The 24,212-nt window shown below is 55.0% G+C and overlaps 1 protein-coding gene across 6 annotated transcripts in view; it reads right to left on the bottom strand.

Moving 5' to 3' along the window:
• Positions 1-24,212, bottom strand: part of RPS6KA1 (ribosomal protein S6 kinase A1) — a 61,431-nt gene that overhangs the window by 23,297 nt on the left and 13,922 nt on the right. For 3 of the 6 annotated variants that reach the window (XM_074305703.1, XM_074305708.1, XM_074305705.1), the window contains 8 exons: positions 13,336-13,389; positions 9,051-9,167; positions 8,769-8,850; positions 5,103-5,183; positions 4,479-4,558; positions 4,016-4,122; positions 1,978-2,015; positions 1,738-1,880 (listed from right to left, as the gene is read on the bottom strand). In XM_074305703.1, the coding sequence (XP_074161804.1) occupies positions 1,738-1,880; positions 1,978-2,015; positions 4,016-4,122; positions 4,479-4,558; positions 5,103-5,183; positions 8,769-8,850; positions 9,051-9,167; positions 13,336-13,389 (702 nt within the window). Of the gene's footprint in view, positions 1-1,737; positions 1,881-1,977; positions 2,016-4,015; positions 4,123-4,478; positions 4,559-5,102; positions 5,184-8,768; positions 8,851-9,050; positions 9,168-11,527; positions 11,743-13,335; positions 13,390-24,212 lie in introns of those variants that run through there. The other 3 variants (XM_074305707.1, XM_074305706.1, XM_074305704.1) reach the window with 2 other exon arrangements.

A 24,212-nucleotide genomic window follows, 5' to 3' on the forward strand; every position in this document is an offset into this window, starting at 1 on the left:
ATTCTTGCCCTTCTTGGTGGTCACTCCCCAGAGGGCCCTTGCCCCCATTTGGACTTAATGTCCAAGGTGGGGGGCTCAGCTTTCTGCTTCTCATCACCTCCTGTCTCACACACACACACACACACAGAGGCCACTCAAGCCCCAGCCACTGCAGGACCTCCTGCTTAGGGCTCGTAACACTTCCTCCACCAGCTTCCTGACCTCTGAGGCAGCTCCCAGAACCCCCAGGCAGCATTTCTTTGCCTCTGTTTGACCCTGGAAAAGTCATTCCTGATGCTCATTTTTGTCCTTTTTAAAACGAGGAAGCTTTGCAAGGAGAAAATGCATCTCCCTCTTTTCATTTTTATGATAGGGCGATAGGGTGTGGGAGTGGGAGGACTAGGGCTATGGGTGCAAAACCTGGCACACACTGTGTGGACTCGGCTGCTGACTCTTATGGTCTGCCCCTTCTTTTTCTCCTTATTTTTCTGGTAGAAAGGATAGCTCACTGGGGAGGGAAAGGAAGAGGGAAATAGAAGTGGTATTTTTTAAAAAACCCAAAAGATGCCAAAATAAACTAAGGCTGATCTGCACAGTGGACAGAGCACTGGACAAGACAAGGCCTAGCTCAGACACCGACTTAATGAACTAGTCACAACCTTTTTGGGCCCCATCTGTAAAATGGGGACAATAAGGACAACAAAGACAACAGAGAGCCCCCTATGTGCCAGGCACTGTGCTCAGCAATTTACAATTAATCTTCACAATATAACCCTGGGAGGTAGGTGCTATTACCTTCATTTGACAGATAAGGAAACTGAGGCAGACAGGGTGAGGTGACTTGCCCAGGGTCACACCTGGTAACTGTCTGAGGCCAAATTTGAGCTCAGGAAGGAGTCCTCCTGACTCCAGTCCCGGTGCTCTAGCCACATGGCACCTATTTTTTCCCAATGGATATTGTGAGGATCAAATGAGTTAGCATATATCGTCCTTATTGAGCTATATAAATGCAAGCCATTATCATTATTTAAAAAGTAAAATAAGTTTAGAACTTCCTGATATTTTTTCTGTCCAAAAAAGTTCTCTTTCTATACATATCTATAAACATATATATGATATATATTATATAAATATTACATATATTTATATAATATATATCATATATATTTATACATATAAACATATGATAGATAGAAGGAGTATATCTTTCATACTCCTTAGTTTTCAGTATTCCTTCCTATACCTCCTAGTCAATCCAGGACATTCCCAATAAACACTGGATAGAAAATGCCATCTGAATCCAGAAAAAGAACCATGGAGATTGAATGTAAATCCACATGTGCTATGTTCACTTCTTTTTTGGTGTGTTTTTTCCCCTCTCCTATGGTTTTTTCCTTTTGTTCTGTTTTCTCTTTCCACATGATTCATAAAGCAATAAAAAAATACCTCCTAGTTACTGGGGGATGGGGGAAATAAATTCCAGAAATTATTCTGCACATAAAAAATAAAATGAAGAGATTAACTGGGTTCTTGTTTAAACATCTGTAGCAGCACTAGGTTGCATATCAGTTTAAACAGAATTTTGCAGTTCAAAAAACTCAAATGAAAATGTTGCCTCTACCCTTGGGGACGTGGCCCAGTTGGCTAGCCCTGGGCTGGGCGATCCCTTGGGATCCTGGCAGCTCTACTGGCTGATGTTCTGTGGCCCTTTCCAGCCCCAACCTTCTAGGAAGGCATCCCCCAGCCTGGCGCTCTCACCATCAGCACCCCGTAGGACCACCAGTCAGCGCTGTGCGTGTGGCCTTGGCGGTTGACAACTTCAGGGGCCATGTACTCCACCGTCCCACAGAAGGAATAGGCTTTCTTCTCATGGTCGATGGCTTCCTTGCTCAGGCCAAAATCTGCAGCCCAGGAGAGGCAGGAGAGCTGAGACTCAGTGAAACCTTCCCATCATCCCAGAGCGGCGTTCCCTGCTGCGCCCAGATTGGGGCCACTTACCTGTGAGTTTGATATGTCCTTCTTCGTCCAAAAGGATGCTGTGGGGATGGGCGGGAGAGAGGAGAAGTCAGTACTCGAATTCAGGACCCTGAATTGCGCCTGCTGCGCTGCCCCCAGCCCCAGCGGTATCCCTGGATCCCAGGGCTCCAGCTAGAAGAAACCTCAGATGTCATCAAGGTATTTTAATTTTTTTTTAAACTTTATTTTAGGGGCAGCTAGGTGGTGTAATAGACAGAGCACCAGCCCTAGAATCAAGGAGTTCCTGAGTTCAAATCTTGCCTCAGATATTTACTAACTGTGACTCTGGGCAAGTCATTTAACTCAGAGTGCCTCCCTCCAAAATTAGTCTTATTGAGCGTTCTTATTTTTACCTTACTTTGATTTTCTTTCAAGATTCTAAATTCAACTTTATTATGTTTTCAATTCCTAAAGCTCTTCTTCCTCCATTCATTGAAAAGGCAGAAAAACAAAATCAATGACGACTCCATATGGTCTTAAAAACAAATGTTAAGACAAATGTCTGCATTAACCATTTCTCTCCTTTTACAGATGAGGAAACTGAGGACCAGGAGCCAATTTTATTTTATTTTCAATTCCTACATCTTTCCCTCCTCCACTCATTGAGAAAGCAGAAATACAGAATCAATGATAATTCCACCATATGGTCTTGCAAGACAAATATTAAGACAAATGTCTGCATTAACCATCCCCCTCCTTTTACAGATAAGGAAACTGAGGACCAGAGAGCTCCAGGAGCACACAGTAAGATCAGAAGTGGGACCAGGTCCTCTGATGTGAGCATCAATATTATCTCTATCTCTCTAGCAAGGCTTCTTAATCTAGTCTTCTCTCCAGCTGGACTGGACTACTCAGGACTCCCCATTCAGGGGATTTTTCTCAAGCTGCTCCTTTAATGTTCGATGACCTGGGATATAGGCACTAGTATGTTCTTTGAAGGCAGCAGGAGGGGAAAAGGAGAGAAGCACCTTGCTCAACTCCAGCATGAAGATGAAAACTAACTATAATGGAGATCCTTAAGGCTCCCTGGGATGAGGATCACACTCAATTCATCTTCAGAATTCACTCTAGAAGCTTGAAGGATGCAGGAGGGAGGAGGGGCATCAGTCACTTGCCACTCCCAGTCTCCTTTGCTCTCACCTCCCAATAAGAAGGGGCTAAGCTGTCCACAAAACTTGGGTCCAAATCTCACCTCTACCTTTTATTACCTGTAGGATTTGGGCACATTATTTCATCTAAGACTCAGTAAAATAAAGGGGTTAAACTAGAGAACCTTGGAGATCCTTTCCAATGATTAATTTATGCTCCCCTGGGGCTTTTTTGACTAACTGACTAAGAAGATGCACTAATTCAAACTAAGGTGTCAGTGACTTATAATTCCTTAATTATTATCAATAAGCATTTAAGCGCCTAAAGTATTATATGATATACTCCTCCCTGAAGTACATTTGAATATATTAAAAATTGTAGAAGGGGGCAGCTAGGGGGCGCAGTGGATGGAGCACCAGCCCTGAAGTCAGGAGGACCGGAGTTCAAATCTGACCTCAGACACTTAACACTTCCTGGCTGTGTGACCCTGGGCAAGTCACTTAACCCCAACTGTCTCAGCCAAAATAAGAAAAAACTTATAGGAGGCCGAACATTTGGACAAAGATTAGCCCACTTTAATTTTAACAGGAAAAAAACTTAGAACCAGAAAGATTATGATACTTGCTTGGGGTCCCACAGCAAATTAATGACAAAGCTAAAGAATTCAAACCCCTGTCTCATTACCACATACTGATTCTTCCCATATAAAAAAGGAAAAAAATAAATTAAAAAAAAAAGATTCTGGACAGGGCAATGATTGATCCAAAGGAATGGCTCATTAATGAGGAATTTCAGGCACTGTGCTGGTGACAAGCTAAGGAAGAGGGCCTCTGGGGGCCATCTGGAAGCCCCGAGACCACCTTCCGGCTCAGGTCCGGAGCCGAGCGCTCCCAGGAGGGGCCTCTCCCACCCTCAGTCATTCCACACATACTTCTCGGGTTTGAGGTCTCGGTAAATGATCCCCAGCTTGTGCAGGTGATCCAGGCCCAGAGCCAGCTCAGCCAAGTAGAACTTCACATCTTCTTCCGTGAACATGACCTGGGGATGGACAGACTCTGTAAGCTCCATTACCCGCAATGCCCAGGTTCTCTGAGACCCAAGAGCAAGGTCAGGCGAGCTCCAGGGCAGGAGGAGATGGCCAGCCTACCTTTCCCCTCATGGGGGCCACTTCCCTCTTTGCCCCCTTCCCGGTCCCTGGGACGCTATCATTCTTGGGAGCGGCTTCTTGGGAGTGCTTCAGGGCACTCTTCCGGAGGGCCTGGCCACTTACAGCCGAGCTCCCCTGGGCATTTCCTTAACCCCCCTTCTTCCCTCTTCACGAGCCTGCCCAAGGCTCAGAGACGGCAGCTCAGAGGCTGCACCTGTGCTGGCAGAACCGCCCGGGCCAGACTCACCTCCTTGGAAAGGCGTGTGAAGAGGTCTCCTCCCCGGAGGAAGTCCAGGATGAGGTAGAGCTTCCCCTCTGTCTGGAAGGCTGAGGCGGAGGGAACAGGTATCAGGGGCTGCAAGCCCGGCTCCCCGTCCTCCCACTGCCCCCTGGGCCTGACGGCTGGGGAGGACTGGGAGGCAGCATCCACAGCCTCCCTCTGGCCAGAAGGCATGGGCGGTGCCCACGGGGCCAGGCTGGTGTCGTGACAACCAAGAAAATCTCTTTGGAGGGAGGGAGGCAGGCAACAAACACTGATTAAGTACCTACTGTGTGCCAGGTAATAAATAAGCCCTGAGGATTCAAAAAGAGGTAAAATCCAGTTTCTCCCCTCAAGGAAATTACTGTTTAAGGAGGAGTGGAAGAAGGGACAATTTTTCCTTCTTTTTAGAGGAAGGGGGCTGCCTGGCCCAGGAGGCAGACAGACGTATGTGGGGAGAATTGCGTCCTTGCTCGGGGTGGGTTAAGCTGTCCCGTCCCCAGGGCAGACAAGGGCTGATTAACCATGGAACGTGCGCTCCTGTGCGTCTCACACACACACCAGATACCCTCAGGAAGGCCCCACGGCCCCTGGGACCCCCACAGCGCTCACCATAGTGAAGCTTCACCACAAATGGATGGTTGACATCAGCGAGAATGTCCCTTTCCATCTTGGTCCTGACTCGATCCCGAACTTTCAGGGAGGTAGAGAGAGACCCGGTCACTCGGTGTCCCTTCCCAGGAACCAGAAGGTGGAGGCTCAAAGCAGCCTTTCCCCTCCCGGGTATCCCTTCTCTCCTACCTCGGCTTCCTGATCCCAGCTCCCCAGGCACAGGGGTGCTCCCTTTCTCCTCCTCCCTCTGCTTCCCTTCAGCACTGCTGTTCGGCTCATTCTGCAGGATTACCCACCCTCCCCTGCCATCCATTCTGCATTCCAGCCAAGCGGGCCAGCTTGCCATTTCCTCCTCACAGTATTCCTTCCTCCGTGTCGCCCTCCATCACCTCGGCCTCGTCAGCTTCCCACAGGGGTCCACTCGGGGCCACCTTGTCCACCAACTCTTTCCTGATCTCGCCCCGCCTTTGCCCTCCAGAAAATGACTCGCACCATATTTTGTATTCACTGCTCTAGTACATCCTTCCCAGTGGAACTTCCCCTTCTTGAGGGCGGGGCTGGTTCATTTTTGGTCCTGGATGCCTGGCTCTAACCCAGGCCCCCAGGGGGCACTTCATACACGCTGGCCAAACGGCCGAGTCCATCGGGCCCAGTCTCACTCCTTGCCTCTGCTGCCGCCTTTTCCTGAACACCCTGCCCCCACCCCCAGTGATGCAAACAGCCATCTCTAGCGGCATCCTGGGACAAATCCTCCAGGCTCCTTGACTTCTCAGGGCTGTCAGAAACTGAGGCACGTCAGCCCACCCATTATTGCTCTCGGAGACCTCCTTGGCTCCTGCCCCGCTGCTTTCTCCTTCAGGGTTTTTTTCCCTTTAGAAATCTTCCTCCTCCCTATCTTCTCTTTCCCTTCCTCCTCCTCCTTCTGTTACCTCCTACCCCTCAAACCGTGGCCAGCCGTGGAATTACCAGAAGACCAGACAATGGAAGAGGCGTTGGGTCAGATCTTGGAGGACCCCTGTCCTTACTAAGCTCTAGCCCACAGGAAATCCCCCCGGATACCCCTGACACCTCCAGCCCAGCACATCCCAACCAAGCTCCAGATCTCCCTTCCATGGGGCAGCGCCAGCCCTGACATCCGGAGGACCCGAGTTCAAATCTGGTCCCAGACACTTAACATGTCCTGGCTGTGTGACCCTGGGCAAGTCACTTAACCCCAGGCTCAGGGGAAAAAAAAAAAAAAAAAAAAAAGCTCTCCCTTCCTAAACCATGGAATCACTCCTTGTGACCTAGATCTGAAACCCAGAGTCATCCTGCAGACCTCCAGCACCCTAAGAGCAGAACTTCTCAATATTTTTTGTGTTAATGGAGCTCTCTGGCAGCTTGGGGAAACCTCCAGACACTTCTCAGCATCATATTCTGAAATGACTAAAGGAAATACTAAATTTTGGAGAGAGATTAGTAAAAATAAAGCTGCCATTTTCCCCATCCAAGTTCTTGGCGCCCCTGAAATCTACCTATAAACCCCTTGTAATCCATGAAGAATCCAGGTCCTGGAGCCAGCCTGCTGTCAAGTGCTGTGCTTCCTTGGAATCAGGGCTCTGGCTCCCGAGAGGCATCTTTTATTAAGCCTCCCACGTTCCCCCTTCTTCCCAGTCCCACAGCCATCAGCCTCCATCAGGATCTCGTCACATCTCCCCAGAACAACAAGATGAAACTGGACCGCTCTCCCTTCCTTCACGGAGCAGCAGTCATCCTTTTAACACAGCTCAGAACACAAAATGAAAGGATTGGACTAAACTACCCTAAGGCCCCTTCAGCTGTAACACTGTGTTTTCTGTGTAAAGTTCCTCTCAGCCTGGACATTTGATGTCCTGCCCTGGCTTGTCTCTGTCCTCAGGCCCTTCCCACCTCAAGCATCCTGAGTTCTAAGGGCCCTCCCAGCTCTGACCTCCTGGGTTCTAAGGGCCCTCCCAGCTCTGACCTCCCGGGTTCTAAGGGCCCTCCCAGCTCTGACCTCCTGGTTTCTAAGGGCCCTCCCACCTCAAGCATCCCGGGTTCTAAGGGCCCTCCCAGCTCTGACCTCCCGGGTTCTAAGGGCCCTCCCAGCTCTGACCTCCTGTGTTCTAAGGGCCCTCCCAGCTCTGACCTCCTGGGTTCTAAGGGCCCTCCCAGCCCTGACCTCCCGGGTTCTAAGGGCCCTCCCGGGTTCTAAGGGCCCTCCCAGCTCTGACCTCCTGGGTTCTAAGGGCCCTCCCAGCCCTGACCTCCCGGGTTCTAAGGGCCCTCCCAGCTCTGACCTCCTGGGTTCTAAGGGTCCTCCCAGCTCTGACATCCCAGGTTCTAAGGGCCCTCCTAGCTCTGACCTCCCGGGTTCTAAGGGCCCTCCCAGCTCTGACATCCCGGGTTCTAAGGACCCTCCCAGTTCTGACCTCCTGGGTTCTAAGGGCCCTCCCAGCTCTGACCTCCTGGGTTCTAAGGGCCCTCCCAGCTCTGACCTCCCGGGTTCTAAGGGCCCTCCCAGCTCTGACCTCCCGGGTTCTAAGGGCCCTCCCAGCTCTGACCTCCTGGGTTCTAAGGGCCCTCCCAGCTCTGACCTCCCGGGTTCTAAGGGCCCTCCCAGCTCTGACATCCTGGGTTCTAAGGGCCCTCCCAGCTCTGGCCTCCCGGGTTCTAAAGGTCTCTCTCAGTTCTGACATTTTATATCCTAAGGTCTGTCGCAGTTCTAACCTTCCATGTTCTGACATTCTATGTTCTCTACCTTCTAACACATTATTGATCACTCAACAAGTAGTTCACTAAGAACTGGTTGCTTCCAGGCTCTACACTAGGCACTAGGGATACAAAGACAGAGGGGAAATTAGATGGTCCACGCTCTCAGGAATTTACAGTCGGACCACTGGGGGAAGGGAAGGGAGATGACACAATATATTTACAGAAAAAATAATCACGGGAAATTTATAAAACAATTACAGGTTTCAGGGCTGTGCGTTGTTAATAAAGGGGGGCACTGGGGAAAGGTCCCTGGAGGAGCTGGTCCGTGAGTGGAGCTCGAAGGGAGCTAGAGCCAGGCTGAGGACCTTGAGCATCAGGGAGCGAGGGCTGAGAGGCAGCGTGGTGGGTAGTGCAGAGGGAACAGTGAGGGTGGGGGTGAGGGGGTGGGGGGGGAGGGGGAGAGGCAGTGAGGAACTGAATGGAGACGTCTGGGCTGTGACCAGAGGGAAGGGATGGATATGGAGGGATGTGCAGGTACTGAGGAGGCAATTAGCCAATCAGTTGATTTAAAATTCTCTTTCGGCTCTAACATTTTAGAATTCTACATTATTCTTCTTCGCAAGAATGTGGAAGGGCGGCTGAGTGGCTGTTTGGAGTTCAAATTCAGCCTCAGACATTTGACAGGTACTCGCTGGGGACCCTCAGCATCCTCCTTACCCCAACTGTCTCGCCATTAAAAAAAAACACAAGAAGAATAAGGGCTGGTTGCTCCCTGCCTGTTTCATGAAAATCAAGCTTCTGGGCCTGGCATTCGAGACCCCGCCCCCCTTATCTCTCTCTGCTCACTCACTCTAGAGCCCTTAAGTCGTCTCTGGAGAGGGCCCTATCTCTGCAGACTGAGGACTCTCCCATCCCAGCCAGGGCCTCCCAAGGGACTCTGCCCCAGCCCCTTACCTTTCAAGGTGGCTTTCTTCAGGACCTTCATGGCATAGAGGTGCCCGTTGTCTGGGCGGGTGATCTTCCTCACCAGAAAGACCTAGGGAACATGGGACAAGCGCATCAAGACAGGAAAGGGAGGAGAAAACAGGTCGGGGGTAGGGGGGAGAAAGGGCGCAATGGGGAGGCACAGGATCCGGGGGGCTGGACACCTTCCCCCACCCCCAGCTCTCAGGCACCGCGAGCACCCGGCCGGCCACGGCTTCCGAGCCACGTCCTCCCAACAGCCACGACACTCACTTTGCCAAAGGAGCCCTGGCCCAGGACCTTCAGGAGCTCGAACTGCGAGGGGTCGGCCTTTTCTGAGCCCTCCTTGACGTGGTGCGTGATAGAGATCTCTTTGACAACGCCTTCATCCTGGTGGGGGAGAGAACAAGAGTGCTGCTGAAGGGGGCTGGTGGAGGGATGGGAGGATGAGCAGGCGGGGGGCTCTGGGAATAAACAACAGGCAGGGCTCCGTCTTCCCAAGCCCATTTCCACAAGGTCCAGTCCTTGGGGAGATCAGGTTTCTCCTCAGAAGCAGAGGACATTATATCTAGGAGAGATCTCAGAAAATAGAATGTCAGGATTGAAAGCGCTCCAGAACCCAGGATGTCAGAGCTGGGAGGGCCCTTAGAACCCAGGATGTCAGAGCTGGGAGGGCCCTTAGAACCCAGGATGTCAGAGCTGGGAGGGAGCTTAGAACCCAGGATGTCAGAACTGGGAGGGCCCTTAGAACCCAGGAGGTCAGAGCTGGGAGGGCTCTTAGAACCCAGGAGGTCAGAGCTGGGAGGGCTCTTAGAACCCAGGAGGTCAGAGCTGGGAGGGAGCTTAGAACCCAGGAGGTCAGAGCTGGGAGGGCCCTTAGAACCCAGGATGTCAGAGCTGGGAGGGCCCTTAGAACCCAGGAGGTCAGAGCTGGGAGGGCTCTTAGAACCCAGGAGGTCAGAGCTGGGAGGGCCCTTAGAACCCGGGAGGTCAGAGCTGGGAGGGCCCTTAGAACCCAGGAGGTCAGAGCTGGGAGGGCTCTTAGAACCCAGGAGGTCAGAGCTGGGAGGGAGCTTAGAACCCAGGAGGTCAGAGCTGGGAGGGCCCTTAGAACCCAGGAGGTCAGAGCTGGGAGGGCCCTTAGAACCCGGGAGGTCAGAGCTGGGAGGGCCCTTAGAACCCAGGAGGTCAGAGCTGGGAGGGTCCTTAGAACCCGGGAGGTCAGAGCTGGGAGGGCCCTTAGAACCCGGGAGGTCAGAGCTGGGAGGGAGCTTAGAACCCGGGAGGTCAGAGCTGGGAGGGCCCTTAGAACATGGGATGTCAGAGCTGGGAGGGCCCTTAGAACATGGAATGTCAGAGCTGGGAGGGCCCTTAGAACCCGGGATGTCAGAGCTGGGAAGGATGACGATTTAGGATCACAGAATTACAGATTTAGGGCTGGGAGTTCAGAAAGCCTCTAGTTCCACTGCTTACAGTAGCAGAGAAGGAGGCCGAGGCCCACAGAAGGGCAGGGCCGTCCCTGAGATCACACACTCTCCCGACTCCCGGCAGCATTTTCCCCGAGAACACTCTCAGCCACTCGCGGGAGCTCAGGTGGGCGCTGCCAGGTGGTTGCCTGGCAGAGCACCCTTGTTGAACAACGCCGGCCGCCAAGGAGAGGAAGCTGGTGGGGGGGGTTAGCGTCTCTCACTCCCTCTCCCCCACTAACTTGGGCACCAGCAAAGGTAACAGTTGGGCGCCCTTGTTTCATTGGCACAACATGGGGAGGCTGCCGGCCAACACGGGCACCACCCATCTGCCAGCCGCCTGGGCCTCTCGTGCACGGCCAGTACCAGTCCCCATAGCTTCAGCGCCCTGGCATAGAGTCAGCTCCCCAGCTGGAGCCCGGGAAGGGGGGGGTCTGCAGCAGGGTGGGGACCCCTTTGCTGGATCGCAGATGCGACCCCCGGCCCACATGGCTTTGTTGGGCCCTTCTCCCAGGGAGGGGGGGTGGGGAGAGGAAGGGGCCGGCGGCTTTTGTTTTGGCCACAATAGGAAGTGAGGCTCCCCTCTGACCTCCTTGCCTCACACCCACTCTATCTGTGGTGAGAAGCTCCGTCCGCTCTCCCCAAGAGCCCAAGTCTTGGCTGGGGGAGGAGCGATTCTCGCCGGGCCCAGGGGCGCAGAGAGCTCTCGGGCCACAGCGTCAGGGCTCCTCCTGAAACGGGGCACACGCCTGCTCGCTGCCAGCTTCCACACAGGAAGGAAGCCTTCGGGGGGCAAGGGCCCTCGCTTTGGGGGACACACCGACCAGACGGCCTCCCTGGGCCCAACCCCAGCCACGATCTCAGAGTTCCTGCCCATAGCAGGTTTCAGTTCCCCCCTCTACACCCCCCAGGCCAAAGGTCCCCCAGACCCCCTGTAGCTCCCCTAAGTCCCCTCAGGTTTACAGACTACCAGTCTCCCCCTTGCGGCCCTGTCTGTCCCCGGCCTCTCTGCCATCCACAGCGGGCATTGCCCAGCCTGGAGCGGGAACCCCGAGGAGCTGGTCCTGCTGACCCTGCCGGGCCGGGCACAAGCAAAAGGCGCACTGGGGGGTGCCCTGCCACACGGACACTCACAGCTTTCCCAAGAACACCTGCTCTAGAAGGAGACAACTCCAAGCTAAAAGGAAAGGAAGCCCTTCCTGCCAGCCTCCCTCCCAGCCTCCCTCCCCCCGTCCCCGGCCTCTCCTTCCAGAGCATCTCCCACCACCCCCAGCCATCACTAACCGGGTCCTGGCTCAGGCTGGGGCCCAGAGCGGGCCCCGGTGCCCCGGTAGGCCTTGCCCGCTGCTTCCTGGGCAGCCAGAGGCTCAACAAGGCCCGGAAGCGGGGCAGCTTAGGGTCCCGCTCCATCCTCCCATCCCACCGGCTGCGCTCCATCCACCTGCTGGGGCCGGCGCTGGCCCGTGGGCACCATGGCAAGTGCTGGGCCTGTGGGGCCGCTGCCCTCGGGAGGCCCGGCTGGTGGGCGGATGTCGGGGCGGGGGCCGGACCAGCCTAGGCCGAGCCCGGCTCCAATCAGCCCCCGCCTGTGGTTTCCCCGCGCTGGGCTCGCCCCTTCCCTCCCTCGGAGACTCTTCGAACACGGAAGCGTGGCCTGCCTGGTCCCCACCCCTCCCCGTGGCCTGAGCCGGTGTCACCCTGGGCGGGCGGTGCCTGCAGGAAGCCCCCCAGAACCGAGTCAGGACGGGGGTCCAAGGAGCAGGGTTCAAATCCCCTCTCTGCTCCTGCTCTGAGATCTGGAGTTCAGATTCTGCCTGGAGGACTTCCTAGAGGTCTGACCCTGAGCAAACCAGCAAAGTCCCTCAGCCTCAGTCTTCGCATCTCTAAAGTGGGGACAGTGACAGCACCTGCCTCCCAGGGTGGGTGCAAGGATCGGATAAGACAATATGGAAAAGGGCACCAGGTAAAGGATGACGACTCCCACCAGCTGCCAACTTCTCCACAGTAACTCCAGCTGTCCACAAGGAGTAAAAGGGCCCTGGCTCACCGACCCGCACGCCCTCCACTTCTCAGACTCAGTTTCCTTGAGCATGAGAAGGTGGGACGGGGGGGCCTTTGAGGCCCCTTTCCGTGACCTGCTTTGAAAATGGTCAGAACCTGAGGGAAGAGTGAGCAGGGTCTGGCAGGCCGTCCTGAGCCGGGTCTGGGGCCCCTCGAGGCTCAGACTGGGCAGAGCCTCCCTGCAGCCGGGCCAGCCCCTCGCCCGCCCCCCGGGAGCCAGAGGAGATGCTCACTGCGACCCAGACCCCTCCTCCGCTCCCCCCCCGCCCAGTGGGCTACGGAGCTGCCCCCCTGCGGACAAATGTGGGTTCTCGCTGGCCCTCGTGTCCCTGGAACCCTGGTGCTCTCAGATGGGGTGGACCAGAGGATTCCAATCCTGGCTCTGTGGCTCACTGCCTGGGCGATCTTGGGCAAGTCATTTGCTCTCTAACGTGTTAAATGAAGGAGCTGCACTCAGGGACCCCCCTCACCCGGCTCACATCCAAACCTCCCCTACAGGGCTTCCAGGGAGGCTCTTTTCTCCTCCCCATTATGGGCTGGAAGAATGTTAAGATGGGACTGGAACAGAGAGGAGGCAACCAACCAGCCGGGCCCCAGGCCCCTGCGGGCTCCTGTGGAGGCCGGCTCGGGGGCAGGGAAACAGGGCTCCAGGTGCCAGGAAGACGGAACTGGGGCTGTGGGCTCTGGGGGAAGCAGGTGGGGGAGAGATTACAGCCGAGGCTGGGAGTCACATCCTGTCCGGCCCACGGCGCCGTCTCCCCCCCCGGGGCAGGTTTAGGGGCTTCCCACTCTGTCAGCCCAGACCTCCTGTGCTAGCTCTCCCCTGGGACAAGGGGGACCCTTCCCCCAACCCCCAGCTACCAGCTGGGCAGCCAGTGGGATTCACAGCAAGAAGGGACTTGGGGAAATGCCTGCTGCCAATGCTTCTTATACTGTCCCCCCGGGGAGCCAACCCCGAGACGCAGGCGAGGAGCCCTCCCAGGGGACTCGGAGCCCCCCGAAACACCAGCCACTCCCCTGGGGGCTCTTACCTTCTGGGCACAGGAGGCCGAGTCTCTCTCCGTCCAGGAGACATCTGTGGAGGCCTGCATAGTGGAGGAGGGTGTCAGTGCAGGGGGAGCTTCGGGCCCCACTTACTTCTGCTTTTTCAGCCTCCCCAGCTTGAGGAAGGAAGGGGGGGTGTGCAGCCTGGGGTCCTGAGTCCCTCCCCACCTCTCACACTTCCCCCTTTGGGAAGGAGAAGGGAAAGGGAAGAACCTAGTACTGCAGCTAGCTGTGTGACTCTGGATAAGTCATTAACCTCTTCTTGTCAGGGGAGACGGCTGCGGTGGATGATCTCTAAGATCTAAGTTCTTCCAGCCCCAACATTCTGTTTCAGGGTCTCTCCCGGTTCTGAGATTCTTTGTTCCAAGGCCCTCCCAGCCTGGCCTTGTGTGTTCTAAGGCCCCTCCCAGCTCTGACATTCCATGTTCTAAGATCCCTCCTACTTGTGACATTCTGTGTTCTGAGATCCCTCCCAGCTTTGACATTTTATGTTCTAAGGGCCCTCCCACCTCTAAAATTCTCTCTTTTAGCATCCCTCCCACTTCTGACATTCCATGTTCTAAGACCCAGCTCTGACCTCCGGGTTCTAAGGGCCCTCCCAGCTCTGAAATTCCGTGTTCTAAGATCCCTCCCACTTCTGACATTCTGTGTTCTGAGATCCCTCCCAGCTTTGATATTTTATGTTCTAAGGGCCCTCCCACCTCCAAAATTCTGTATTTTAGCATCCCTCCCACTTCTGACATTCCATGTTCTAAGACCCAGTTCTGACATCCTGGGTTCTAAGGGATCTGCCAAGCTCTAACAATCCATGTTCTTCCAACTCTTATATTTAATGTTCTAAGATCTCTGGCCCAGCTCAGAAATTCTGCATTTTAAAGGCCCTCCCAGCTCTGACATCCCAGGTTCTAAAGGCCTTTCTAGCTCTGACATCCTATCATTGGGTCCCCAGACCAGTGCTGAGAAAGGAGAGAGAAGTGGCCCCAGTCTGGTCCATGCAGGAGAAGAAAGCCAATGTTCCCACTTCTGGCCACTTTTCTGCTCTCTAGAAATAGGGGTATGGAGACTAGTCCAAGACCACCCAGAGCTTTGCAGGAGAATGAACACCAGAATCCCGCTGCTCTCCAAACTTCCTCAAAGCCCTGTGTCTCATCCCGCACCAGGAAAGCAGGCCAGGCCAGGCTAGAAGCACCGAGTCCTGCAAGCAACTCCCTCCCATCTCCTGGGGCCAGGACCGGCCCACCTAGCGCTGGAGGGCCATGGGAGGCTGCCCAGCGGGGGATCACGCCATCTTCAGATGAAAGCCTTGCCAGGTTAACTGCCTCGTCCAAGGTTCCACAACTATGTGGTGCCAGAAGTGGGATTTGAAAACAACTGTTTCTCTAATTACAACCCTTCAACCATCACCCTCTGCAGCCTCCTCACGGGGAGGGGGGTGATCTAGCCCGCAGAAGGGAAGCCCAGGGAAAGGGGCAGCTCTGGGTCCAGCTCACCCGGCTGGGGAGCCTCAATTAGAAAACTCCTCTAGAGACATGAAAACTGTAACTCTGGGGCCCAGATTTCTGAGAGAGGAAGTGTGGTTCTGCAGGCCTAAGTGTGTTTTTTGGCAAGACTAAGTCCACAAGCACTGATTAAGCACCTACTGTATACCAGAACCAATCTCTACTCCTCGAGGGGTAAGACATCAAGAGAGAGGGAAGGAGGAGCAGCTGGAAGGGCTCTGAATCTTAGAGAGGGATCTGCCTGTCAGGTTAAGGGATTCTGAAGGGGAAGAAGGAGCTTCCCACACCCTCACCCTCAGGGGGCTTCAGCCCCTGCAGCCCCCACAGGTGACAGTAAAAAAACAAAACCAATTTATTAGTTGTGATCCTGAGAGAACTTTCCCAATTTTCTCCAAATGCTAAGTCCATCCCTTTGAAATCACTTCCCATCTACACTGCGAGTTGTCTCTGACTTGTTTTTCCCATCGTATTAAAAGCTACTTGAGGACAGGAACTGTATTTTTGCCTTTTCTTATATGCCCAATACTTAGTATGCAGTAGGCACTTAACTGCTTATGGACGACGAGGTCACTTTAGACCTCTCTGAACCTCAGTTTTGTCTTCTGTTAAATGGGGCTAATACGGCAGCATACAACCTCTCATTTTTCCAATATTCTCATTTTTCAAATAAGGAAACTGGAGCCCAGAAAAATGAGGGGCCTGACTCAGCATCCTCCAGCTGTCAGTCCTGGAAGGCTCACAGAGGAGAGTTGTAGGCCTCTGAACCAAAGCTTCTTAAATTGTGGCTCGGGACCCCATGTGGAGTCTCGTAACCAAGTGTGGGGGTCGCAACATTATGATTCGTTAGTATTTGTGTACCTGATTTACATACCTACACACAAAAATTTCTTGGATGAAAAAAGGTATTGAGTGGAAAAAGTTTAGGAAGCCCTGGTCCACACCACAAATGCTTGGGTTCAAGCCCCTTTTCTGAGGTGACATGAGCTAAGCCCTCAGGGTTCCGGCCACCGCACTCCTCCCCCATCAGGGCCGGGAGGAAGCCTTGCTACGGAGGCTGGGAGATGTCCGGCCAGCGGGAGCACTGGACCGGAGTCCGCCTGGGGGGGCCAGGCCTAATGGCCCTTCCCTGGGAAGGGGAGGGGGACAGCTGCAGCAGCAAGACCCCAGAGAGTGGGCCAGGCCCCGCGACTGGGGGGAGGGGGCCAATGGGCCAGCTCCCGGAGCCCCTCCAGCACCTGAGAGAAGGAGCCCGTGGTCGCATCTGCTGAGTGGGATCAGGGCTTCATAAACAGGAAGAGAAAGGATGGGGGGGAGGAAGAAAGGGATTCTGGAAATAGACAGCTGCAGCCGGCTTCAAAGAGGGACCAGGCCAGGGGACGGAGGGGGCCCTGGGGGGGGGGACAGAGGGGCGGGGGGGGGATGGAGGGAGCCCGGGGGGGGGGGGGACGGAGGGGGCCCTGGGGGGGGATGGAGGGGGACAGAGGGGGCCCTGGGGGGGGGACGGAGGGGGCCCCGGGGGGACAGAGGGGGACGGAGGGGGACCCGGGCGGGGGATGGAGGGGGACCTGGGGGGGACAGAGGGGACCAGGGGGGGCCGGAGGGGGACGGAGGGGGACGGGGGGGGGGACGGAGGGGACGGGGGGGGGGACGGAGGGAGCCCCGGGGGGGGACAGAGGGGGCCCTGGGGGGGGACGGAGGGGGCCCCAGGGGGGGGATGGAGGGGGACCCGGGCGGGGGATGGAGGGGGCCCCAGGGGGGGGACGGAGGGGGACCCGGGTGGGGGATGGAGAGGGCCCCAGGGGGGGGGGCGGAGGGGGACCCGGGCGGGGGATGGAGAGGACCCCGGGGGGGGGGCGGAGGGGGACGGGGGGGATGGAGGGGGCCCCGGGCGGGGGACGGAGGGGGACCCGGGCAGGGGTCAGGTCTATCCCAGAGGAGACCCCGGGGCCGTCACCTCCTGCTCACATGCGTCCAAGGCAGTCCTGAGGCAGCCAAGAGCCCCTACCCCAACCCCTGCCCTCAGGGGCCATGGCCCAGAGCTCCCCGAGGAACCTCGGCATCTGACCCACCTTCCGCTGCCAATCAAAATCCCACCTCTCCTCCCAAACGCATCTCCTGCGCTGCCTTTTTGGTAGAATTTGTAAATTCTAGCGCGCTGCCTGGACACTGGTCAGGGGCCTCCGCAGTGAGGGCACAAAGACAAAGTCCTCAGGCAGACCACACTGTGTGGCTCGGCTTGGGGGAGACAAAGTGCGGGGCGGACTGCTCTAGAAATGGCCCCTGAGCTGAATCTTGAGCAAAAATGAAGATCTCCACTTCCTCTCACGGCAGCTAGGTGGCACCATAGTGCCCAGAACCACCAGGCCTGGCGTCAAGATCCAAGTTCAAATTCAGCCTCAGACTCTGGTAGCTGAGTAACCCCTTCAGCCTCGGTTTTCTCACCAATAAAAATGGGCTGGAGAAGGAAATGGCAAAGCGCTCGGGGAGCTTTGCCAAGAAAACCCCAAGAAGGGTCAAGAGAGAGGGCACATGTGAAAAGTGACTGAAGAACTCCAGGGAGAGGAGAGGACCCGGGGTCCCCCTGGTCCTGCTTGTGTGAATGCAGACAACGCGTGTCCTCCTCTGCAGAATGAGGGAGCTTGGACCACCTGGTCCCCAAGGCCAAAGAAACCCCCAAGCCCTAGACCCTTGGAAGGGCGGTAACTGTGGGCAGTCAGTGGGGAATGTCGCATAAAAACCAAACTAGTGTAACAGGGTCTGCCCTCAGGGGGCTCTGCTGAGGTGGGGAGCTCACAGATGGGAAGGGAGTGCCCCCTAGTGGTCATGGGCCTAAGCACTGGGGAGAAGGGGCAAGGGGACCTCTGAGGTACCTGGGGGGCAAGTTCACCTTTACCCCCCAGACTTCTAAGGAGGAGAAAACCGAAGCCAGAGGAGGGAAGAAATCTCACCAGTTGAGGGAGAGATTTGAACTCAGGTCCTCTGACTGGACTCTTGCTCTGAGGGCCCTTAGAACCCGGGAGGTCAGAGCTGGGAGGGCCCTTAGAACCCGGGAGGTCAGAGCTGGGAGGGCTCTTAGAACCCAGGAGGTCAGAGCTGGGAGGGCCCTTAGAACCCAGGATGGCAGAGCTGGGAGGACGTTTAGAACCCAGGAGGTCAGAGCTGGGAGGGCCCTTAGAACCCAGGATGGCAGAGCTGGGAGGACGTTTAGAACCCAGGAGGTCAGAGCTGGGAGGGCCCTTAGAATGCAGGAGGTCAGAGCTGGGAGGGCCCTTAGAACCCAGGAGGTCAGAGCTGGGAGAGCCCTTAGAACCCAGGATGGCAGAGCTGGGAGGACGTTTAGAACCCAGGAGGTCAGAGCTGGGAGGGCCCTTAGAACCCAGGATGGCAGAGCTGGGAGGACGTTTAGAACCCAGGAGGTCAGAGCTGGGAGGACGTTTAGAACCCAGGAGGTCAGAGCTGGGAGGGCCCTTAGAATGCAGGAGGTCAGAGCTGGGAGGGCCCTTAGAACCCAGGAGGTCAGAGCTGGGAGAGCCCTTAGAACCCAGGAGGTCAGAGCTGGGAGGCCCTTAGAACACGGGAGGTCAGAGCTGGGAGGGCCCTTAGAACCCGGGAGGTCAGAGCTGGGAGGGCTCTTAGAACCCAGGAGGTCAGAGCTGGGAGGGCCCTTAGAACCCAGGATGGCAGAGCTGGGAGGACGTTTAGAACCCAGGAGGTCAGAGCTGGGAGGGCCCTTAGAACCCAGGATGGCAGAGCTGGGAGGACGTTTAGAACCCAGGAGGTCAGAGCTGGGAGGACGTTTAGAACCCAGGAGGTCAGAGCTGGGAGGGCCCTTAGAATGCAGGAGGTCAGAGCTGGGAGGGCCCTTAGAACCCAGGAGGTCAGAGCTGGGAGAGCCCTTAGAACCCAGGGTGTCAGAGCTGGGAGGCCCTTAGAACCTGGGAGGTCAGAGCTGGGAGAGCCCTTAGAACCCAGGGGGTCAGAGCTGGGAAGGCCCTTAGAACCCGGGAGGTCAGAGCTGGGAGAGCCCTTAGAACCCAGGAGGTCAGAGCTGGGAGGGCCCTTAGAACCCAGGGGGTCAGAGCTGGGAGGGCCCTTAGAACCTGGGAGGTCAGAGCTGGGAGAGCCCTTAGAACCCGGGAGGTCAGAGCTGGGAGGGCCCTTAGAACCCGGGAGGTCAGAGCTGGGAGAGCCCTTAGAACCCAGGGGGTCAGAGCTGGGAGGGCCCTTAGAACCCGGGAGGTCAGAGCTGGGAGGGCCCTTAGAACCCGGGAGGTCAGAGCTGGGAGGGCCCTTAGAACGCAGGAGGTCAGAGCTGGGAGGGCCCTTAGAACACAGGAGGTCAGGGCTGGGAGGCCCCTTAGAACCCGGGAGGTCAGAGCTGGGAGGCCCCTTAGAACCCAGGAGGTCAGGGCTGGGAGGCCCTTAGAACCCGGGAGGTCAGAGCTGGGAGGGCCCTTAGAACGCAGGAGGTCAGAGCTGGGAGGGCCCTTAGAACCCAGGAGGTCAGGGCTGGGAGGCCCTTAGAACCCGGGAGGTCAGAGCTGGGAGGGCCCTTAGAACCCGGGAGGTCAGAGCTGGGAGGGCCCTTAGAACGCAGGAGGTCAGAGCTGGGAGGCCCCTTAGAACCCGGGAGGTCAGAGCTGGGAGGGCCCTTAGAACTCAGGAGGTCAGAGCTGGGAGGGCCCTTAGAACTCAGGAGGTCAGAGGGGGGAGGGCCCTTAGAACCCGGGAGGTCAGAGCTGGGAGGGCCCTTAGAACCTGGGAGGTCAGAGCTGGGAGGGGCCTTAGAACCCAGGGGGTCAGAGCTGGGAGGGCCCTTAGAACCTGGGAGGTCAGAGCTGGGAGAGCCCTTAGAACCCGGGAGGTCAGAGCTGGGAGGGCCCTTAGAACCCGGGAGGTCAGAGCTGGGAGAGCCCTTAGAACCCGGGAGGTCAGAGCTGGGAGGGCCCTTAGAACGCAGGAGGTCAGAGCTGGGAGGGCCCTTAGAACACAGGAGGTCAGGGCTGGGAGGCCCCTTAGAACCCGGGAGGTCAGAGCTGGGAGGCCCCTTAGAACCCAGGAGGTCAGGGCTGGGAGGCCCTTAGAACCCGGGAGGTCAGAGCTGGGAGGGCCCTTAGAACGCAGGAGGTCAGAGCTGGGAGGGCCCTTAGAACCCAGGAGGTCAGGGCTGGGAGGCCCTTAGAACCCGGGAGGTCAGAGCTGGGAGGGCCCTTAGAACCCGGGAGGTCAGAGCTGGGAGGGCCCTTAGAACGCAGGAGGTCAGAGCTGGGAGGCCCCTTAGAACCCGGGAGGTCAGAGCTGGGAGGGCCCTTAGAACTCAGGAGGTCAGAGCTGGGAGGGCCCTTAGAACTCAGGAGGTCAGAGGGGGGAGGGCCCTTAGAACCCAGGAGGTCAGAGGGGGGAGGGCCCTTAGAACCCAGGAGGTCAGAGCTGGGAGGGCCCTTAGAACCCAGGAGGTCAGAGCTGGGAGGGCCCTTAGAACACAGGAGGTCAGAGCTGGGAGGGCCCTTAGAACACAGGAGGTCAGAGCTGGGAGGGCCCTTAGAACACAGGAGGTCAGAGCTGGGAGGACCTTAGAACCCAGGATGTGGAGCTGAAAGGACACAAGGAGAGTAGAAAACAATTCAGAGCACTGAGGTAGCAGACAGAGAGCTGATCTCAGGCCCAGGATCCTGCCTGAAACACTATTGCTGTGCATGTGATCCTGGCCAATCACTTCCTCTCTCTCATTCTCCATGATTCTCTAGCCTGACATCTCGGGGAGGTTTGAGTCTGCCTTGGTGGGGGGGTTCCTATCCACAGGAAGATCCAATAAACACAAATAGATCTGGTTCATTCCCCCCGCCCCATTTTACAATAAGGAAACTGAGGTTTTGGGGATAAAGTAATTTAGGGCCGCCTGGCTCTTCAGGAGGAGAATTCGGATTTGGGGCCCTTCCCACCAGATCATCCTATGCTCCCAGCTTCTTGAAGAAAAGACACCCCCACATTTGGGAACCCCTTGTTAGTGAGGAAAATCACATAGGAAATAAATTGAAAATATTTTCAAAATTATAAAGCCTCACTCATTCTTTTATTATTATATTATTATAACCGAATTGTCAAATTCTTTAAGCCGGCATTCAAGGCCCCCTGCCTACCATGAGACCCCGGGAGAGCTGTAACTCATTTCCCATCACCCCTCGGGAGGGACAACGCGCTTGCTCGCTCTCATTAGAACGCTCTCTTAGAATCCCCAACTCTCTCAGGAGATGCCCCGGCCGGGGCTCCCCGAGAACATGGACTTAGTCCTTTCATCTGTGAGTGAGACCAGGCCCAGAGAGAAGGGGCAGGGCCCACCCTGGCCTGGCCAGACCGATCTATTCCAGACCTCTGTTTTCTCACCAACAGAGAAATAATCAACTAGACCAGCATTTATTAAGTGCTTACTGTATGTTAAAATTTGATCACTAGAGGGAGCCACAGAGCACAGAGAGCTGGAGCCAGGAAGATTCCTCTTCTCCAGTTCTAGTGCAACCTCAGAGGCTCAGTTTACTCTGCCTCAGTTTCCTCATCTGTTAAATGGGATAATAATAGCACCTGTTAAGCAGGGTTGATGTGAAGATCAAGTCACATGATAACTGTGAAGCACTTAGCGCAGCGCCTGCGCGCCCGTCACTGCTGTGTCATTCCGTGTGTCTAACCCTTCGTGCCCCTGAATGCAGCTTTCTTGGCAGACACTGGAGTGTTCTGCGCATGCTCCGCCATTTCTCCCCCAGGGGATTAAGGCAAACAAAAGTTAACCCGGGGCCGCAGGCTTAGTGTCTGATGCTGAATTTGAATTCGGGTCTCCTGGACTCTAGGTTCAGTGGTCTCGGAACTGCTTAGACGGTTCATGGAAAAAAAGGAAGCCCTGTGTTAGCTATTATAATGATCATTACTATGACCCAAAGTAATGTTTCTACTACAGCTACTGCTCCTCCTCCTCTTCCTTTGTCTTTTACTACTACCAGGATGGCTCCCACCAGTGCTCCCACCAGCACTCCTCCTCCTCCCCCTCACACACACTACAGTACAGCTAGACAGTTCTAACGCTCACCTCCCACCTCTGTGCCTTTGCACTGGCTGGGCCCTGCACCTAGAAAGCCCTCCTTCTCCACCTCTGCCTTAGAGAATCCCTGGTTTCCCTGAAGGCTTATTTTTTTTCCTGAGTTATTTCTGACCACCCTTCACCCCTACCCCCTATTCCTTCCCAGACCATCTTGTATCTGTTTTCTGTGTATTTATGCATTTTCATCCAGAAGGAAAACCCCGTAAGATCAGGGACTGGCGAACTGATCTCCAGGCCTCCCACAGAGCCAGACTCATGCTCTTATGTGATGAATTCCCAGACAGAAAACACACCTAAGAAAGATGGCTCAGAAGATGGAGACGGGAAGACAAGACCAAGCTGAGAGAGGATAAATGTCTTTGTTACTGACAGGAGGTTTGAGGTCAAGAAATCTGAAACAACTTGGGGGGGGTCACGGATGGTGTTACTACCCAAAAGGGATGCCCGGGGAGACCTCCAGAAGTGCAGGGTGATGTGGGGGCAGCCCCAGGAGAAGGATTTCTATGTCAACAACACCGGACAGAGAAACAACTTCAGAGCACACGAGACTGTGACCGATGCGACGTACAACCCAGCACTGGGGACGAAGCCCGCTCCCCCTTCCTGACAGAGAGGCAGCAGACTACGGTGCACAAGGAGACCTGACGCTTTTTTTTGGCCTGGTCAATGTGGGGCTTTCGTTTCTCGCCTTATGAGCTTAGATCTATCCACATATATTATGTGTCAACCCGTTAGCAAGCATTTATTAAGCACCTACTATGTGCCTAGCAAAAAATAGTCCCTCCTTTTAAGAAGCTCACATCCTAATGTGAGTGACAACATGCAAACAATTGTGCATAAAAGGAAAAACTGGGAATAATCTGAGAGGAAAGGCCCTTATATTAAAGGGGATCAGCTTATGGCAGAAGGTGAGATTTTAGCTGGGACTTGAACAAAATCAAGAGGTGAAGATGAAGAGGGAGAAAACTGCAGGTATGGGGGGGCAGCCAAAGAAAGTGCCCTCTTAAGAACCCCTAATATAGAGCTTTAAAATCGGCAAAATGCTTTTTACAAACATAATCTCATTAACTTTCTAAGAGCCCTCAGACATCTACTATTACTTCCAATTTAGAGACGAGGAAAATTTAGTGTATGAGGAAAGAAAATTATTTTTTGTTCATTGAAGAAAAATCTAATTTTTGAAAGAGATATCAGGTTAGTGCCATTATTCACTAAGCAGCACGGTGGAATGTGCAGTTCAAACTTGATCTCAGCTGGGCAAATCACCAGTCTAGCTCTTATCACAAAGCAATCTTCAGGAGAAAGACCTGCTTGCATGGCCAAGGTGTCCTTGACAGGAGGCAGCGAGCAGCAGGCCTTCACAAACAGGACTCTGTGGTAGGCCGCACGGTCACAGCTGACGGAAGGGGGCAGACAATATCAGATCCACTTTGCCTACGGTTGGTTTGTAAATTCAGCTGTAAAGGCTCTCTGCCGTCCATCCACAAGCTAAGATCCTGTGAGATTCTCTGCGAGAGATGCCCCTGAAGAATTAACTCGTCAATGTCTGATAATGTCAAGTGAAGAGTGAAACCAGGAGACCTATGTCTGCCCAAGGGGCTTGCCACTGTTGGGGAAAGTGTCTGTCATGCAATGTGAATGAAAGAGGGATTCCCGTGGGGGGGGTCTCATCGAGGGGTTCTTGTCTGTGGGGAACGTTTCTACAGAATCCATCGAGATCTATGACCGCCCACTCTGGAAAGAGGAAGGTCCATCGTTCCACCCACGGAACAATCAAGTGCACGGAGACCGTCTGCTGTTCAGATGATGAGACGTCTCCGGATGGACAACAGCCCATGGAGCGGGTCCATCTGGAAGCACCTCTTGGACAGAAATGAAGAGAAAGGGCGAGATTTGGGGGAATGCCCAGCACTTATTTCCAGAAAACAACAAAAAATCCAATATTTGTAATTCCTACAAATCATAGAGGACTCCATCACTTCTGAAGAATCCAAGTAGAACACCAAGAGAAAAAATGGCGTGCATAAGAGGGTACCAGCAATGACTTGTTTATGAGAAGTGACATGAACAGTATTATCTAGGAGACAAGAGGAAGAAGGCTAAGCAAGATTCATGAGCAAAGGACAATCTATGGACAGCCCAAGTGCCACAATACCATGAGGAGAAGGAAAAACATTTATTAAGCACTTACTGGGTGCCAGGCTCTTTACTAAATACTTTATAAATATTTTGAACCACACAACCACCTTGGGAGGTGGGTACTATTATAATCTCT

This window comes from Sminthopsis crassicaudata, chromosome 3 (assembly GCF_048593235.1).
Source record: "Sminthopsis crassicaudata isolate SCR6 chromosome 3, ASM4859323v1, whole genome shotgun sequence".
NCBI lineage: Eukaryota > Metazoa > Chordata > Mammalia > Dasyuromorphia > Dasyuridae > Sminthopsis > Sminthopsis crassicaudata.